The sequence below is a fragment of the Plecotus auritus genome (genome assembly GCF_963455305.1).
Source record: "Plecotus auritus genome assembly, chromosome: 7".
Classification (NCBI taxonomy): Eukaryota; Metazoa; Chordata; class Mammalia; order Chiroptera; family Vespertilionidae; genus Plecotus; species Plecotus auritus.
In genome coordinates this window covers 21,708,099-21,728,278 of record NC_137774.1, presented here as the reverse complement: position 1 = coordinate 21,728,278, position 20,180 = coordinate 21,708,099, and the positions used below count along the sequence as shown (strand labels likewise).

Here is a 20,180-nt window from a genome sequence, read left to right as displayed (position 1 = left end):
ATAAACTGGTGAATATAATAGAACCAGGGGCATAGAAAGGGAGTGGACTGACAATTCTCGGGGGGAAAGAGGTTTGGGGGCTGCGGGAAGAGACTGGACAAAAATCATACACCTATGGATGAGGACAGTGGGGGGGTGGGATAAGGGCAGAGGGTGGGGTGGGAACCGGGTGGAGGGGAACTATGGGGGAAAAAAAGAGGAACAATTTAATAATCTGAACAATAAAGATTTATAAAAAATAAAAATAAAAAATAAATACCACCTAAATTAAGCACTAAATTAACTTGAACACTGATGGGCAAAATTACTTGCATTCAGACACATCTTTACACATATACATTGTAGTTAGGACTTTGTCTACAAGTCTTTTTTTATGACCAAACTGAACTCTGTGAATGTCTTTGTATTGCCAGCAACTAGTCAAGTACTCAGTGAATATTTATTTAACTGAATTCAGCACTGTTTGGTATTACAGTCTATTAAGTAACAGAAATTTAGATACAATCCTATAAGAAAACGAGTTGCTATCATTCATCAGTAACTTTCTGTCCTCAACAGGACTTGAATTGATGCACAATTATTGGTACACATATACTGAATTACTATTTGCAGACGATGAACAGTATTAGAAATGAAAATAATTCATTTTTCTGGAATGTCTAAATGGCTTTGTAAAAGTACTGTTGTTTTTTTTAACTGTTAATGCCATCTCATAATTTCTTCTCACCTTCCAACAGGACGCTAACCAATGGTGTGCGGTCACTGTTTTTCGTCTGCTGGACCAGTAGCTCTCCATCTTCTAGAACTCGAGTAACTGGATCACCCCATTTGATAATACCATTCATAATGTAACTTGCATAATCCTCTTGGTTTGTGCCAAATGCCTATGGAAGAAAAGGACAGTTTAAAACATTTTGAGCATATAAAAGATGCTCAAAATACTTTATTCCTACACAATAAAAATGTTGAGCAATATCCCATCTCATTGTAAAAACCTGAAAAGCACACCAAAAAACCCCATTGTTTTATAATTTTGCATTTCACTTTTTATCAAATTGGGGAGGGGAGGAGCTGCTTTGGGTGACTTAATGGAGAAACAATAGATTCTAGGCTCAGATTCTACCAGAGCCCAAGCTGTCGTAATACCTGAGAAAGGGTATGTCCCTATGTGCTTAGTTCTATAAGGAGTACATGGCTGCTGCCTTCTGTTAAGAACAAAGAGAAAAAGAAATTATGGACTCAGAAATTAGAAACCCTTGTCTCAGCAGACAAAGACACTATCCTAACTCTGACTGTAGGTGTCATGGATTAAAATGGGAATGTAAAACGGTAATGAGGAAATCCTGTCCACATCAGTTTGGTGGAAGGGGTTACAAGTTAAATGGCACCAAGGTAAGTGTATATGTGTAAATATAAGATTTTAAATGAGATAGGAATGAGCAGTTGTAATCAAAGATTGAAGGGCTAGGAAAATAAAAGCAATTATTATATGTAATAATTTTAATTATTCTCACTACATATTGGAGTTTAAATCACATTTCTCTTCATTTTCAACTAATCTCATATTGGAACTCCCATCAAACCAGTTGCCAAAAGTAGTCAATAACTTAAGTACTTAGTTAATTAATTGAATTTTCATAAGGTTAAAAAGAAAAGAAATGAGTAGGAAGACATAACCCAATGTAATGTAAAGGTCCTATGTCTTGAGAATTTTAAACTATTACATCCTTCAACAAGTTAATTTTTCACTACCCTGATGTATGGAATAATTTTAACTCTTCTTTAGAACTTGCACCTCACAGAAAATTATTCTTTGTAATAGTGTTTCTAAACAGTATACAACAGTCTCATTACTCTTTCTTTGCTACCAAATCATTTCTCAGACTTCTCTTTGGTCCTTGCATACACTAGTCCTTTGATTCCTGAGTACAAAGGGAAATCTTCATTCCCTGGTCTGGATATGGTGCATTCAGTGGCCCTCTAAAAAGTTATAAAGGAAGAGCCTAATAAATACTACCATAGGAAGTATGTGGATTGGCTGACTCTTGTCTTTAATTATTCCAAGTATACACTCTAAGTCTTACAGCAGCAGCTTTAAGATACCTGAACCAGGAAACAGGGACCCTCCCTCCCAGGCTACACAGTATGTATGAGTCTTCCTTATTTATCCCGCCAATTCATTTTTGTTTTGTCCCCCATACTCATGGAATAATTTTAAAAAACTTACTACCTACTTAACTTAGTTATCTTAGTTTCCCCTTTTTTGTAGCCAAATTATTTGTCATTATAAAAATCTTGAAATAGATCAGTTAGACTGGGTTCTAATTTTTTGGTATCTATTACAAATGACAACAGCAAAAGAGTAACCATTTCCAATGCTTAGTAACTTTTGAAAGTAAATATTTATATTTAAAAGTCACAATAGTAATAAAATATAGAGCTAAAACAAACTGATTTTTGTCTTTAAAAGGGATACTTGCAACAAATAATTATTGTCAAAAATATATAAAGAACTTATACAGATAAAATAAAAATAAAGAGTAAACAATACAATAAAAAAATAGGCAAAGACCTGAATAGCATCTCTCGAAAAACACTCATGGCCAATAAGTACATGGAGAAATGCTTACCTTCATAAGTAATCAGTGAAATGCAAATTGAGACCAAAATGAGATTCCATCTTACATCCAACTGAATGGCAAAAATTAAGTTTGACAATACCAAGTGTTGTAGAGGATATAGAGTGACAGGATCTCTTTTACATTACTGGGGAAAGTACTTATTGGTTTAACCACTGGAAAAAGTTTAAAATTCTTCCGTTTGAAGTTGGACATTCATATACCCAACAAACCAGCAATTTCATTCCTTAATATATATCTAAGAGAAACTCGTTCAAGAATGCTCACAGCAACACTTGTTAGTAATATAAAAACTTGGTAATGTCCCAAATACTCATTGACAGGAAAAGAGATAAATTGTGGTAGTCACATAATGCAATGCTATTCAGGAATGAAATGAATGAAAATGTCTAATCACTAAATTATACATATGAAACTAATATAATATTTTATAACATCTGTAATTGGAAAGTAAATTGTTTTTATTGAAAAAAAAGAAAATGAATGATGTATAGCTACAGAAAATCATATGGATGATTCTTGGTTATAAAATATTCAATAAAATAGCAATTCCTCTCAAATTACATGCACCGTACTTTATTTTATACCCCATGTAGACTAATGACAACAGTGTGTCACAAACTAAAGATTAAGGTTAATCCAATTCTGTGCACCTGAGATGCATTTAAAAAAGAAAACCAAACATACACACCTCTTTAAGAGGCCTTTCTGCTCTTTGTTTGTACTAATATGAGACTCCAAACAATGGCTACTCAATGAAGAGTAAACAAACATTAGTGGTTATTTTATAGAAAAACTAGAGGCCCAGCACATAAATTCGTGCACCAGTGGGGTCCCTTGGACTGGTCTGCAGGATTGGGCTGAAACTGGCTCTCTGAGATCCCCTGAGGGGTCCCAGATTGTGAGAGGGTGCAAGTCAGGCTGAGGGACCCCACTGGTGCACGATCAGGGCCGGGAGGGACACGGGAGGTTGGCCAGCCAGACAGGGATCGCGGGAGGGCTCCAGGGTGTGTCCAGCCCATCTCGCTCAGCCCCGATCGGCTGGACCCCAGCAGCAAGCTAACCTACCAGTTGGAGCGTCTGCCCCCAGGTGGTCAGTGCACTTCATAGCGACTGGTCGATTGTCTGCCCCCTGGTGGTCATTGCGGTTGAGTGGCCTTAGCATATCATTTGCATATTATGCTTTGATTGTTTGAACGGATGACCGGACACTTAGCATATCAGGCTTTTATTATGTAGGATGGGTTAATGATCTTATACTGTATTCTAAAGCTCCAACTATGACTAGTGAGTGTATTAAAACAAAATTGACACCTTTTTTTTTAAAGGGCACTTAGAATGGTTAAGGGTCTTTAGAAACTGTAGCAGTTAAGGACCAAAAGGTAATGAGTAAGAAAAAGGCATGCCTTGGAGGAGGTTTGAGAAAGGTAGAGAGGAGAATATGAGAGCTAATTTTAAATATAACTAACATATGGAGGACGGATGAATTAGGATGAGTTTTGGTTTCAGTAGCTTCAGACTGTATAAGAACCAATGAGAAAACTATTTATAGTCCAATATAAAGAATTAATCATTAGAAAGCCTCAAAATGGGATGGTCTAACAGATGGTGAGCTCCCTATCATGAGAAATATTTCAGTAAGTATTGGCTACCCAGCTATCAGAGTTACTGTTTGAATGTTTCTTATATTGAACACTTCTAATAAGATTTTTTATTTTTAAAAACTTCATATGATATAACCTTCCACAATACTGGTAAAATAGCAGTTATTTTTCTCCTGAATTATTATTATATTTGGGCTTATACTTCACTCAATATTCATACTCACTGGTTTGATATCATTCTCCAAAGAAGCAAGGAAATCTCCCCTTGTCACCTGCAGGCTCTCTGCTTTTTCCATGTCCACTTCAACTTTAGTACTGGCCTAGTTAGAAATGAAAACATAATGTAAGGACTTCTAAGATTTAAGAATATTTTCAGCCTAAGAATGTAACACCTAAAGATTTTGAAAAGCATACTTTCACAGGCAAATAGTATCTCTCTCAAATTCACAAACATATATATCTTTGTCTGAACAATTCCACTTCTAGGAATTTATCCCATAGGTATATTCACAGATATGTGCAATGTTATATTATAAGGACATCTACTCCAGTAACTTGTAATAGCAGAAGACTAGAAGCAAATTAAATGTCCACCAAGCGGGTACCAGTTAAGTCAATTATGACACATCTGTACCAAAGAACATTGGATAGCCACTTCTTTATAAATGAGGCATAAGGAGGAAAAAATATATACAGAGGGTCTTTAAGAACTCTAGCTGTCATTCTTATACCCAAAATAACCTCTAAAGCCTTTATAGATACACACAGACACTCAGCCCCAGCCCCTTCAGGATTTTGATTTAAGAAGGTCCAGGCATTTAATTTTTATAAAGTTCCACAGGTAATTCTGATGCTCAATCAGGTTTGTAAACCATTATTCTAGGAGACCAAGGACCTACTACTTGGATTTATACTCATACTTTGTGCTTGAGAATCTATGTGCCAGCTCTAAGTATTCTGCTTTCTGCACCTGGAGCTGAAACTTCGCACAGACATCTGGTGAAGCATCAAGGCCTTTATCAGCACTTGGAGCTGCCTGGACCTGATGAGTGATTGAGATACCAACACTGTTTTTAATGTGACTGGGCTCACTCCCAATAGCAGCAGACAAGTGAGTCTAATATTTAAAATGGTACTATGATTTTTAAAAAGTTATCTTCAAAAATATGATTATAAAACAAAAGTTTGTTAAACAATATCAACCTTCCATTGATTCCTATAAAATATGAGTCATGTTCCTTTAGGAATAGACTGCTGAGACAAATAAAATGACAGACATTTGTTTATTTACTTATTTGAGAGAGAGGAAGGAGGAGGATGAGAGAGAAAGAGAGAGAGAGAAACATTGATCTGTTTCATCCATCTACGCATCCATTGGTTGATTCCTGCATGTGCCCCCACCGGGGATTGATCCCACAACCGTGGCGTACTGGGATGACGCTCCAACCAAATGAACTACTCAACCAGGGTCACAGACATTTTTTTTTAAAAAGTAAGCTTTATGGGATAGGAAGAACTATGTCAGGAAACTGGATTAAGATGGCAAACAGAACACATTTACTTATCTGCCTTCCTTCCCCAAATCCATGAAATGACAGAAAGTTAAGAGAGAAAGGTTAAAAAGCATGGTATATGCAGAATTTTTCACACTGAGCCAGAGGAGTCTGAGAAGGAGAGAAGAGGGAAAAAAGATAGAAGAAAAAAAAATGTCCACAGCTGAAGAGAGCTCTGTTTTTGTTGCTTAAATGGTTCAATCAGTGCTGATCAGGATAAATGAAAACAAACCTACATCTGTCTACTCTAGACAGTGTTGTGAAGTATCAGAGCACCAAAGGTGAAGAGAAAGTCCTAGAACCTTTATGAGAGACAAAAACAGGTTACCTACAATGGAACCTCGCAACAGTAGAAACTAGAAGATAATATAATCAATCACATTTAGAAAATACATCTGGCTATTTCCCCTAAATAATGATTTCCACATGTACACAGGGAGACACAAGAAAGAATTTTCATAACATTATTATGCACTGTTCTAGACACTAGAGCAGCGATTCTCAACCTTTTCATCTCATGGTACACAAACAAATTACTAAAATCCTGTGGCACACCAAAAAATATATTTTTTGCCAATTTGACACACCAAAAAAGTATAAGTTTGATTCATTCACACCAGATAGCTATTGTTGTGTTGGCTGTTGTAATTTTATTTATTTGACAATCTTAAAGGAAAAGAGGTCAGTGCCCGTGACTAGTCAGGTATTGCATGTTTTAAAAATTCTTGCAGCACACTGGTTGAAAATTGCTGTTCTACAGAATAGCAGTAAGGCCAAAAGTTCCTGCCCTTGTGGATCTTACATTTGAAATTGTGTTGTAATAGCCTACAATACTGAGCATTTGCCCAAAATAATAATGACTTACATATACTGACATGGAAAGCTAGCCAAGACACATTGTCAAGTGAAAAATAGGAACTGTAGTACAATTCCATTTGCTTTTTTAAAGTGCATATGTATATGAGTGTAAATATACAGAAAATAGACTACAAAGGCATAGCCCAAATGCTGACTACCTCTGAGTGTTAGAGATGGCCTGTCTCACTTTTCCCCTATACTTTGGCATCCTTGGGTTTTCTACAAAGAGAATATATTCACATATGACTTCTATATTTTAAAAAAGAGAGCAGGTAACAAGCAACATTTAAGTAGATGCACAAATATTCTATTTAAATAAAGAGAATAATTAGCACTTAAATTATTAATAGGGTTTTCATTGACACATATTAGATATTCAATAAATACTGATCACATTTCTGACATCTCTAAGTTTATTTTCCTGAAAGAATTATGATGTTTATAATATATAAATATCTTTTAGCTTTATAGTTTATAAAGTATATTCATATACATTATCTCCTTTCATCTCATGTTGTCCTTATATAAGCTTGAAAGGTTTCTTAAATTGAGGGTAAAGGTAACATTATATAAAGGTTTCAAACTCTGATTAAGACTTTTTGACACATCTAAAAGAATTCTACAAAGTGTAAACTTTAAAGTGAAAGTGAAGAAACCATTTCTGACAGAATCACATTAAAATCCCAATGAAGCTACCAGACTAATTTTATATAATCTCTCCCTATACAGTACTAAGTTTTTACTAAATGTTTTGTATTTTGATTTCTTCTTATAGTGAAGCCAAAAAGACAGAATCATATTGCAATATGAAGGGAAAATCTTGTCTATCTTTAAACGTTTGCCAAAAAAATATGATAGATTTCAGTACTGAAGCTCGTGTGCAACTTGTCTTTTTACTACTAAGAAAGGACTCAATGAATTCAAAGTGAATTGAGATGGGTGGAGTAGAGTTATTTTAGAACAAGTTGTTTTTAGATACTCCTAGAACTTCAAAAGTTAACTAGTTATAAATAACCAATAATACAATTGTGAATTATTCTTGACTATTCATTAAGATAATTTTCCTAAGGCATTCGCTTAGCTAATTTTTTACTATTTTATCAAATTAGTAAAACCTTATTTTAAAAATGCTACAATTCTGAATTTTTACTCATTCAGAAAACCTTTTCTCATTTGTCTGAATTAGTGTGATTTTCCCCTGCATTTTATTTATAACAGCTAATCAATATAGAAGAGGCAATGTCTTTCAGCTTATACCTGCTGAAACTAATAAACTTGTATTTCAACACTAGCAAATATCAAGTGGTCACCCTTAAATTTCATAACCTTTTAAATCTGACCTTTCAAAGTTCTTATCATTCCTGTTAAATTAAGGGTAGAATGACCTTAATCAATCAAAATTCTACAGAAAATAAGAAATAATTTTATTGAAGTTCTGCAAACATAAATCAGAGCTTCGATTCAGTTGTAAAGTGTGTGTGCGTGTGTGTGTCCTCAATTTACTTTCTTACAGCAGATTAGAGCAGAAGAAATTAGGGTTATGAATCTTCTCTACCTGAAGCAGAAATTCCTTTCAAGATAAAAACAACCTAATGTCATATGAATTTTGGTTGACCACAAACATGGTTTCAACTACAAATGACATGAACATCGGGTGTTTATGATGGCATTTTCCACTTGTTTCAGAAAACCTGAAAGAACAATTTAATAGGCAAGACCTGTTTAGTTTAGTACACCTGATTTAGTTTGAACCTAAATCTTTTGCAAAGGAAGCAAAAAACCCCACTAATAATGGCTTTTTATAATACACAGGAAGAACATCATAACAAACAGTTGAATGTTGTGTCTAAGTTTTATACCAACTTTAAATCATAAGTTTCAAATTACTTATTCATCAATCATTACTAGTAAAGCTATGACCATTTACAGCAATGGGAATACTAAAAGTGTATGCCTTTTGTTCGGCCGAAGGGGAGTCTTGTTAGGAAAACAGTATTGAAAGAACTTTTGGCAATATAGATTTTTTTAAATGCAGAAAAGGAAATGTTAATTTTGGGGATGAGGTTAGTGTCTTACATATCCTTCCCTCTTCCTTGAAGTGCCTACAGGTCCCTCGTATTAAATATCCCATAGATACTATAAAAAATTAAAAGCTCTTTGGTACCAAAGGTGTGATCACAAGTCAATATGCATCACCTGAAGTTTAAAGATAATTCAGCCACGTGGAAAAAGTGAGGGAAATAATGTCCACTATTTGCACTACTTCTTACTTGTAAATCTGAAGGATAATATATTCTGTATAGTCTTAACTAACATATTGACTTTACAATTAGAAAAATGATAACTGCAAATATTCAATAAAACCCAGAAACTCAGATATTGAAAAGGATGTATATGGTATCCTCTCAAATCAGCCAATAATAACAAAACTGTAAAGAACTAACATTGATATATAGTTTATAAGGCACTTCCAAATACAGTATTTGATTTGATTTTCACAAAAATCCAGATGAAATATGTAGTTATTGCCCTTTGACAGAGCAAAAACAAAACAAAACAAAGTAAAGTGAAAGAAGTGTAATGTATAACCATACCTTAGGACTATAAAATATATATTCTTTCCACCATATCTTATTGCTCCATGTGTAAAACTATGTAAGCTTAAAGGAAATATGTTTCTTAATGAGATGATGGCTTAGAAACATTTTGGGATAAGATTATTGTGATAAAAATGGCAAATAACTAAGTAAGAGAAAAATCTGGTGGCTAATGCTATGAAAAATCTGATAACTAATAAACTAGTTATTGTGGATTATATCAAGAAGCACTAATGTGGTCTGAGGTGAAGGATCAGTAAGGTGGAAAACAATTTTCACATCATTTACTCAATGTTTCTTAAAGTCACTATCACTTCTTATCAAGACGTTTCTTATGGCAAGGACAGAAAGAAAAAGAAAAAGGAAAAATCCACTTTATAAAGGACCCAATATTACATTCCCACATTATCTAGATCATTGGCATTTAAAAATAATGCAATGATACTAGTATCTTCCTCCCACTGTCTCCAGTATTTTAAAGAGGTTTTTCTTATCTGTCTAAAGCAGTGGTTCTCAACCTTTCTAATGCCGCGACCCTTTAATACAGTTCCTCATGTTGTGGTGACCCCCAACCATAATGTCGCGACCCACAGGTTGAGAACCGCTAGCAGGGTCGCCTAAGACCATCGGAAAACACAGATATTTACATTACGATTCATAACAGTAGCAAAATTACAGTTATGAAGTAGCAACGAAAATAATTTTATGGTTGGGGGTCACCACAACATGAGGAACTGTATTTAAAGGGTCGCGGCATTAGAAAGGTTGAGAACCACTGGTCTAAAGTGTCTTTCTTGCTCTAGCTGGTTTGGCTCAGTGGATAGAGCATCAGCCTGCGGACTGAAGGTTTGATTTCAGTCAAGCGTACATGCCTGGATTGCGGGCTCGATCCCTAGTAAGGGGTGTGCAGGAGGCAGCTGATCAATGATTCCCTCTCATCACTGATGTTTCTATATCTCTCTCCCTCTCACTTGCTCTCTGAAATCAATAAAAACATATTTAAAAAATAAATAAAGTGTCCTTTTCTAGTATGGCATTCTTGATCTAGAACAAAGTCATTTCTATTATGTAGGGAAATTATGACTTATAGTTTGATTCTTTTTTTTATTTTTTTTATTTTTTAAATAAATCTTTATTCAGATTATTACAATTATTTCTCCTTTTCCCCCCCATAGCTCCCCTCCACCCAGTTCCCACCCCACCTTCTGCCCTTACCTCCCCCCCCCCACTGTCCTCATTCATAGGTGTATGATTTTTGTCCATTCTCTTCATGAACCCCCCATACCCCTTTCCCCCTGAGAATTATCATTCCACTCCCTTTCTATGCCCCTGATTCTATTATATTCACCAGATTATTCTGTTCCTCAGGTTTTTAATTCACTTGATTTTTAGGTTCGCTTGTTGATAGATATGTATTTGTTGTTCATAATTTTTCTCTTTACTTTTTTCTTCTTCCTCTTCTTTAAGAATACCTTTCAGCATTTCATATAATACTGGTTTGGTGGTGATGAACTCCTTCAACTTTTTCTTATCTGTGAAGCTCTTTATCTGCCCTTCAATTCTGAATGATAGCTTTGCTGGGTAGAATAATCTTGGTTGTAGGTTCTTGCTATTCATCACATTGAAAATTTCTTGCCACTCCCGTCTGGCCTGCATAGTTTCTGTTGAGAAGTCAGCTGACAGTCGTATGGGTGCTCCCTTGTAGGTAATTAACTGTTTTTCTCTTGCTGCTTTTAATATTCTCTCTTTGTCTTTTGCTCTTGGCATTTTAATTATGATGTGTCTTGGTGTGGTCCTCTTTGGATTCCTTTTGTTTGGGGTTCTGTGGGCTTCCTGGACTTGTAAGTCTATTTCTTTCACCAGGTGGGGGGGAAGTTTTCGGTCATTATTTCTTCAAATAGGTTTTCAGTATCTTGCTCTCTCTCTTCTTCTGGCACCCCCATAATTCTGATGTTGGTACGCTTGAAGTTGTCCCAGAGTCTTCTTACATTATCTTCAACTTTTTGGATTTTTTTTTTTGCTTTTTGCTTTTTTGGTTGAGTGTTTTTTGCTTCTTTGTATTTCAATTCTTTGACTTGATTCTTGTGTTCCTCTATTCTGTTTCTGGGTCTCTGTATAATATTTTTTATTTCAGTCAGTGTATGTTTAATTTCTAGTTGGTCCTTTTTCATATCTTCGAGGGTCTCGTTATATTTATCGGCCTTTTCTAGGATATTCTTAAAAAGTCTTATAACCGTGGTTTTGAATTCTATATCCAGTCGTTTGTTTTCCTCCATTTCTTTCATTTGTGATCTGATTCTTTGACCCCGCATTTTCACTGATTCCCTGAGTTGGTAAGGTAGATATTTGTGCTAGGTTTCCAATATGGCCCAGTGGGTCTGCTTCCCCAGTTAACCTGAGGTGGACACTCTTGGTGCACCCCTTTGTGGACTGTGTGTACAGCCTTGTTGTAATTAAGTCTTTATTGTTGTTGGTATCACTGGGAAGAATTGACCTCTGGGCCAGTTGGCTGTAAGGATCAGCTGTGTCTATGCTGGGAGAAGTTCGGTGCTGGAGACAGCCTTATAGGATTAGACTTGCCAAATTGCAATAGCCTCTGTGCTCAGCTTGGATGGGGTGGAGTCTCAGTCTTGGCTTCCTGTCAGCCTTGCCCTTGCGCGCATGTGCGCTTTCAGTCCTCCGCCTTCCCCAGCTCGAGTCTCCGCCTGAGAGTCCAGACTCCCCCCACAAGAGCGTGGGTCCCCAGGGGCTCGCCTGGAACTGGGGTTCACTGCAGTCAGAACTGGGGCTCAGTGCCGTCAGGATCCTCTGACTCCCTTCCACTAGGGAAAGCCTGTGGCAACCTCCACAGCCTTTGTGCGCACTGGCACGCGCACGCGTGCGCACTTTCAGTCCTCCGCCTTCCCCGGCTCCCGAGTCTCCGCCCGAGAGTCCAGACTCCCCCCACAAGAGCGTGGGTCCCCAGGGGCTCGCCTGGAACTGGGGTTCACTGCAGTCAGAACTGGGGCTCAGTGCAGTCAGGATCCTCTGACTCCCTTCCACTAGGGAAAGCCTGTGGCAACCTCCGCAGCCTTTGTGCGCACTGGCCCGCGTGCGCCTTCAGACTTCTGCCTTTCCCAGCTCGAGTCTCCGCCCGAGAGTCCAGACTCCCCCCGTAAGAGCGTGGGTCCCCAGGGGTTCGCCCGGAACTGGGGTTCAGTGCAGTCAGAACTGGGGTTCAGTGCGGTCGGAGGCTTCCTTCCCCCTTCTGCCAGAGAAAGTCAGCCAGGCTCTCAGCCGCCCTTCCTCTCTGCGCGCACAAAGCCCCTTTGCCGTACCTCCAATTCTCTGTGAGCTTTTCTCTTTTCCTTCTAGTTGTAGAATTTTCACTCAGCCAGCTTTCCTGTGGTTCTGGATGGTGTCCGTTCTGTCTTTTAGTTGTAGTTTTGAAATTGTTGTGCGAGGCAGCAGTTTAGGTGTTTACCTATGCCGCCATCTTGGTTTTCTCAATAGTTTGATTCTTAAAAAATATTTACCAAACACCCACTATGTTCTCAGTATTTAGACCCATTTGAAATATTGTGGGAGATTCAGAGATGAATAAGATACGGACTTAAAGTCTAGAACAGGGGTTGACAAACTTTTTCTGTAAAGAGCCAGATAGTCAATATTTTAAGCTGTGTGGGCCATGCAGTCTCGGTTGCAAATACTCAACCCTGCCATGATAGAATGGAAGCAGCCGCAGACAATACATAAATGAATGGGTGTGGTTGTGTTCTAAAAAACTTTATTTATAAAAACTGGTGACTGGTCAGATATGGCCCATGGGCCATAGTTTGCTGACTCTTGGTTTAGGACCATTGCTAGAATTTTCCCAAATAACTAGAACATACTCAACCTAGTTGTTCAGGCTTTTATTATTTCCTGCAAGAACTGTTATAAAAAGTCCCCCTCTCTTGTCTGTGTTGCCAGCTGCCTAAATACTCCCCTGAATACTCCACTCGATACAGCTGCCAGAGTGATCTTATGTTTTAACACTATGTCACTGCTATTCTTTAAACTCTTCAATGGCTTAGCACTACTCACAGAAAAAAAGTGCATACTTCTTAGCACAGTATAAAAGGCTCTTTGTGCTCCATCCCCTGCTTTAGTCTCCTCACAATATCTCTCTCTACCACCCTTTCCCTGCTTTTCATGCTGAAGTAATACTGAATTACCCTAGCATATCATGCTATTTTGTGTCTCTGTTACTTTGCATATGTTGTTCCTTCTACCTAAATGACCTACCCCACTAATAGTCACGGAAGTTTCTCTGTGAAAGTTCTTCTCACCCCATGAACTGACCACATCTGACACCTTTCTCTTCCTCACCTTCCATGTACTTTCTATGTGGAGGACAGACTGTGAGCTGCTCAAAAGTAGATGATTTACTTCTTTGCAGTTGTAGTATTAACCCCTAGCACAGTGTCTGGCATACAATAGATGCTGAATAAATCTATTTTGAACCAAAGTAAACCGAAGGTACCATAAATGGCACACTTCTATTTCAGGAAGGACAATAACACATTATTTTGAAAGAAAGAATCAGAAAAGATTTGAAGAAAATTGTGGCATATGAACCAGGTATTGAAAAGTAAAAAGAGATGGTAAAGACTCTCAGTGAAGAAAAAAAAAGCAGAGAAGTGGAAAAATAAATTAATGTCTAATGATCACTGAGTATTTCAATTTGACCAAAGTGTGTAGAGAATAACTGGGAACACATCTGGAAAGGCTAGCCTAGAATAAGGTCTAGAGGACCTTAAAGACAAGGCTAAGAAGTTTGTACTTTGTTCTGTAGACAAAGGTGCCTCACTGAAAGTTTCTGAAGGGTAGAATGATATGAAGTAGGAATATTAATCAAATAGAAGGTGGATAGTGACAATGAGAACTGAAAGATACTGCCAAGGTTAGAACTGACAAAATTTGGCAAATGAGTTGATGTGGGATAGAGTAGAGTGATAGGAATCAAAGATAACTGTGAAGTTTCAAGTCTGGGAAATTGAGATATCAGCAAAATAGAAGCAAAAAGGAAAGCAATAAAAAAAAAAAAAAAAGACTGGAGGATCAGTGATTCTCTCTCATCATTGACCTCCCTCCCTCCCTCCCTCCCTCCCTTCCTCCCTCCCTCCCTCTTCTTTATTCTCTGAAATCAATAAAAATATATTTAAAATAAACTAAACATCCAGGTAGAATTATTTAATTATAAATTGAAAGTGGGAGATATACTTTCAAGAGATAAGACATAAATCTGGGAGTCACTTATCTACAGATGATAACTTTATTTATCAAAATAAAAGTATCCTCGTATATATTTCTACCAGAGTACCAATACATTTTTGTACTAATTTGCAAACATGTCCATCCCTCTGACTTTGAATTCCTTGAGGGGAGAGGCCATGCTTTATTATCTTCATGTCTCCAGTTTAATAACTCAAAAATAGCAATTATGCAGTATATTTGCTGAAAGAAGCAGCCCTCATAATTCTAAAATGTAGAAAATCTAACTTCGTATGACATGTTACAACTCAACACAGCATAAAGATTTAAGAAATTGTTCATCTTCACATGTATCAGATGGAGGCAACCTAAGGGAGATGAGTCAGTGGTTACTATGGGGCACATACTACCATTATTTTTCCAGCTACTCTGAAGATTTAGCAGTGGACAATTAATTACTATTCCTTTTACCATGAATTTTCTCTATCAAAAGTCAGCATCACCCCTAGCCCTTGGTATGCTTGAAAGGAAAGAGAAAGAACCCTGGCACAGTATTTACAGGGCTGCAGACTCCTAATCTATTAGTTGACTGACCTTTATGTGTCTGTTCATAGCAGTGGATTGTGCCGCTCGCACCAGACCCTCCAATTCAGCACCGCTGAAATTCTTGGTCTCTGTGGCCAGTTCCTTAATATCTACATCTGCAGAGAGTAACTGATGCCCTCTCATCCTTGCTGTGTGGATGTGAAGGATTTGTAGTCGACCTTTTTCATCTGGTAAGCCTGATAAAATTGAAAATAAGGCAGACATTATTTTATTCCTAATGCTTTCTTATAGGTACTCAAGCATGAAAACATCTGCTTCTCATGATATGCAACTTCTCTAACAAACATTAAACCTCTGAATTGTATGACTTTGCTCCTGCTAATGAACTCTACATCCCCCACCCCCACACCATCAGTGACAGGTCTACTATACCTATTTCCATTTTAACTTCCAGTCTTCCAGGTCGAAGGAGAGCGTCATCTATCAGATCTGGTCTGTTGGTCATTCCTGAACATAGATAGATGTTAAAACATACAAATGATCACAGTTCAAAAATAAGATAAAATGTCCCTTCAGTATATGTAAGATTAGTAATTTACCTTAGAAGCTACAAGGACATTTTATAAGTCAAACAGAAAACCAAATTATTCTCAAATAAAAATATCACTTGTTCTTGACATGTTCTAGTGAAAATACCTGGAGACTTTGCTTTTAAATTATTTATAAATTATTTCGTTATAAATTTAGTTACTTCACTACTGTACAAGCCAATGGAATATAAATACAATAAAAACTTCAAATATTAAGATTCAGAGAGGGCAAGTAACCTGTCAAAGTGAGAGAGGGGCCATACAAACATGTTTGACCCAAAGTCCCTTCCCTTTTTCGTAGGCCAATGGTTTTCAACCTTCATAAACAACAGACTTCTCCCCCGCCCCCCTCCCCTCCCCACAAAAGTCCTCTTAAAAAGAACCTCAGTACCTAAACAGTTAAAAGACGAAGTTATGATAGAGATGCATGATCTGAAGCTCATTCCCTGGGCCTCACAGACCTTGAAGCCCCCCTGAAAACCTCTGGAGGCCTACAAGACCCACTTTGAAAACCACTGCATTACATTGTGCTGCCTTTTAAACGGGTGAACTATAGGCTTAAACCCATGAGTCACTAAAACCCACCTTACATTTGTCCTGTTAAGGCCAGACATTAAAATAGTCAAATTCTTCAATAACACTTGATTCTAATTTGGAAACATTGGCAAAACAGTATAATTACAATCTATACAGATCTTAATTCCGAACCCATGTGTCTAATGTTTTTGAAATCACAGCACTTTTTGTTAAGCAAACATACCAATGACTAAGATGTTGTTCAGCTGTTCTACCCCGTCAATTTTGGATAGCAACTGGTTGACAACAGTGTCATGGACTCCCGTGCTACCAGCCATGCTCCCTCTCTGCTTGCAGATGGCATCAATTTCATCAAAGATGATGATGTGCAAACCACTGTTAGCACCAAGCTAGTAAGGGAAGAAATTATATTATAGGGCAAATAATTCAAATAATTTGAATATATTAAACAAACTAATCCAAAAGGCAAAGCAAAACTTTCCATAGACTTCGCTCCATATTGACTAATACAGCAAGTCTAATCATGGTTGTAGCCTTACAAAGGTGTTAGAACTACATTCTCAGAAGTGTGCAAACTGCAATGATATTCCAGAACCTCTTATTTAATAGCCATAAAACAAATATACACATTAGATACTGATGCAAGTGAATAATTCATCATATACTAGTAACTAACTGTTCATTTACACTCATTTCTTATCTCCCTATTTAAAGGAATTCTTATACTTATCAGATGCATTTAAGTCAGTGAATGACAATTCCCTCCTAGTTTCCCTAACTTTTGGTGAAGGGACTGTCCCAGAAACAGATTTAATGTTCATTTGTTTGTCACCTTATATTGCTAAGTGGTAACTCTACCCAAAGGTCCACTGGGAATTGGGGAAATAGGGGAAGGAATTGAACATGATTCACATTCAGTCATGCCACATGAAAACAGATTATTTTTTCCTAACAGTAAAGTGAGAACACAGACACAGTTTACAAAAAGAACACCGTCAATGGGATGGTGTTTCTTCTGCATAGTGATTTCTGTTTTAGTTTATTGGACATAGTCATTGTTAAAATAGTTTATATATTTTAAAACTTCAATAGATGCAAAAACTTATAAATGCTAATACTTGGTTAGATTAAGTTAAGTGGACCTTCTAACAATTTATATTTAAGTACCCAAAGGGAGAAGTATGCTTTAGAAAATTTTTTTAAAAACAAAAACATTAGGGATTAATAAAATGAAACAGGTGAGAATGAACAAAACCTCAATATGACAACATATGGATAATATTAAGATGGGCATAATGAGATTAAGGATTAGATATGGTTGGTAGTCATTAAACCTCTGGCAAGAATATAATTTAAAAAAATAGGTTTAAAGCTTAAAAAATGTTTTCATTGATTTTTTTTTTTTTTAAAGAGAGAGAGTAAGAGAAGGATAGAGACAGAAACATTGATGGGAGAGAATTATCATTGATCGGCTGCCTACTGCATGCCCCCTACTGGGGATCAAGCCTGCAACCTACCAGTGACCTCCTGGTTCATGGGTGGATGCTCAACCACTGAGCCACACCAGCCAGACAAAAAATGACCCGAAGGAAATTAGACTGGGTCTAAGTTGTTTTAAAAAATGAAAACCAAGTAAACCACTGTTTGATCCAGCAATTCCATCCCTTGGCTTATAGCAGCTCTGCTCATAAGTGCCCCCAACTGGAAACAACCTAAATGCCCTTCAGTGGGTGAATGGATAAACAAACTGTAGTACATCCATACAATGGAATACTACTCAACAATAAAAAGGAATGGTTGATACATGTAACAACTTGGATGAGTCTCAAAGGAAATATGTCAAGTGAAAGAAGCAAGTCTCAAAAGGTTACATACTCTGATCCTATTTATATGACACTAGAGGCCTGGTGCATGAAATTCATGCACTGGGGGGGGGCCCTCAGCCCAGCCAGCACCCTCTCCAATCCGGGACCCCTTGGGGGATGTCTGACTGCCAGGTTAGGCCTGATCCCGGGAACCGGGCCTAAACCGGCAGTCGGACATCCCTCTCACAATCCTGGACCACTGGCTCCTAATTGCTCACCAGCCTGCCTGCCTGGTTGCCCCTAACTGCCCCCTCTGCCAGCCTGGTCACTTCTAACTGCTCCCCCTGCTGACCTAGTTGTCCCTCACTGCACCCCCCTGCCAGCCTAATTGCCCCCAACTGCCCTCCCCACAGGCCTGGTTGCCCCCAACTGCCCCCCTCTGACAGCCTGGTAACCCCTAACTGCCCCCACCCACTGGCCTGGTTGTCCCCAACTGCCCCCCCTGCTGGCCTGGTCACCCCCAACTGCTCTCCCCCCGGCCTGGTCACCCCTCATGGCGCCCCCTGCTGGCCTGCTCGCCCTACGCAGCCTGCTGTCCAGTCATTTGGTCGTCCCTCACTAACACCCCTGCCAGCCTGGTCACCCCACACAGCCTGCTTTTTCAGTCGTTTGGTCGTCCCTCACTAATCCCCCTGCCTGCCTGGTTGTAGGCAGCCATCTTGTGAGGGCATGAGGGTTAATTTGCATATTACCTCTTTATTATATAGGATTCTTGAAAAGACAAAATTATAGGGATGGAGAACAGATCAGTAGTTACCAGGAGCTGTTAGCACAGGGAGAGTGACCATGAAGGGACAACCTGAGGGAATTATTTTGGGGTAATGTAAATGTTCTGTATCTAGATTTTAGTGGTGGTTACATAAAACTATACATATGCTAAAATTCATAAAACTGTATACCAGAAGAAAGTCGATATTACTTCAGAATAATAAATAGAAACACATTACTCACAAATTGTTCTCCTTCCACAAATGTTTTAAAAACTAAATTCAAATCTGAAAAAAATAACTTCTTAATATCATATTTATTGAACATATGTCTGATGATAAATGATAGCTTGCTGTTTAAAAAAATTAAACACCAAAAACTATTCATCTTTCCATCTGTAGAAAGGACTGAGGAGGAGGAACTGGAACTACAATCTTAGCTTTGCCAAACACTTCTATATAGTAGGGTATTAATTCTTGCTGTCTTTGGTACAAAACAAGGACATTCCTGTTTATGACTGAAAAACTGTGATTCTACATTATTTTTATAAGACATTTTTATTCAAGGTTGTCTGCCAATAGAGCATGAAACAAACAGCTGCTATAATGTATGAATTTTGCTGTCAATGTGCCTTATGTTGCCAATGGAATCATGACTTCCTTCTCAGGCCAACCTCAAATATCATCTCTGTGGAAGGGAAGCCAGAGACAATAAGAACACTGTGTTTGATTAAATGATCACAGGAGCAATCTGTCCTAAACATAATTCAGTACTATTCTGACCTTTTCAGAACCTTACTAATCTTGTGACCTGTCATCAGGTCCCTTCCCCCAACCTAGGCAGTATAATAACATCAATTTTTACAGGTGTGTTACTTAAATAAAGCCAAATTCTTATTGCAATAAATTAGGAATCAGGTAAGGAAGATGTCAAAATTAATGTTCACAGATTAATGTAGCTGAATCATCAATAAACCCTTTACCAAAGAGTTTAAATTTCCACAATGCAATCCTCTTCAACTTGCTGGCTTTTAGTTCTGTTCTTACCATCTGAAAAGTATTCCCCCATAGAAACAGAGCTGATGCTATTGAGCTCCTGGCAACAGCTTCGAAAACCACAGTTCTATATTTAACTAGTTTGACCTATATGCAAGTGCTCATCTCCGTCAGCCTGGACTGTCCAAAATCACAGAGGTGATGCTTTTCTTTATTATGTAACATACATATACCCTCCATGGGTTCATTAGCTGAGTATACCAAGCCATTTCTGGATTTAAGGCTTGAGAAAGTTATAACTGAAAAGGCTGGCTATGAAATTCTCTACTTAGGAATTCTCTGCCAACTCAATGTTATCATTAATTGTGTCATATTTAAACTGTCTGCAAGTTTATTTATAAAGATTGATATCTCATGACTTTTTTTCTTAGAAGTCTTCCACAGACCAAAAAG

The 20,180-nt window shown here is 37.6% G+C and overlaps 1 protein-coding gene across 2 annotated transcripts in view; it reads right to left on the bottom strand.

Moving 5' to 3' along the window:
• Positions 1 to 20,180, bottom strand: part of NSF (N-ethylmaleimide sensitive factor, vesicle fusing ATPase) — a 130,043-nt gene that overhangs the window by 47,778 nt on the left and 62,085 nt on the right. For both annotated transcript variants that reach the window (XM_080678926.1, XM_080678925.1), the window contains exons 10-14: positions 16,383 to 16,548; positions 15,465 to 15,539; positions 15,081 to 15,268; positions 4,468 to 4,563; positions 728 to 884 (exon numbers count right to left, since the gene is read on the bottom strand). In XM_080678926.1, the coding sequence (XP_080535052.1) occupies positions 728 to 884; positions 4,468 to 4,563; positions 15,081 to 15,268; positions 15,465 to 15,539; positions 16,383 to 16,548 (682 nt within the window). The remainder of the gene's footprint in view (positions 1 to 727; positions 885 to 4,467; positions 4,564 to 15,080; positions 15,269 to 15,464; positions 15,540 to 16,382; positions 16,549 to 20,180) is intronic.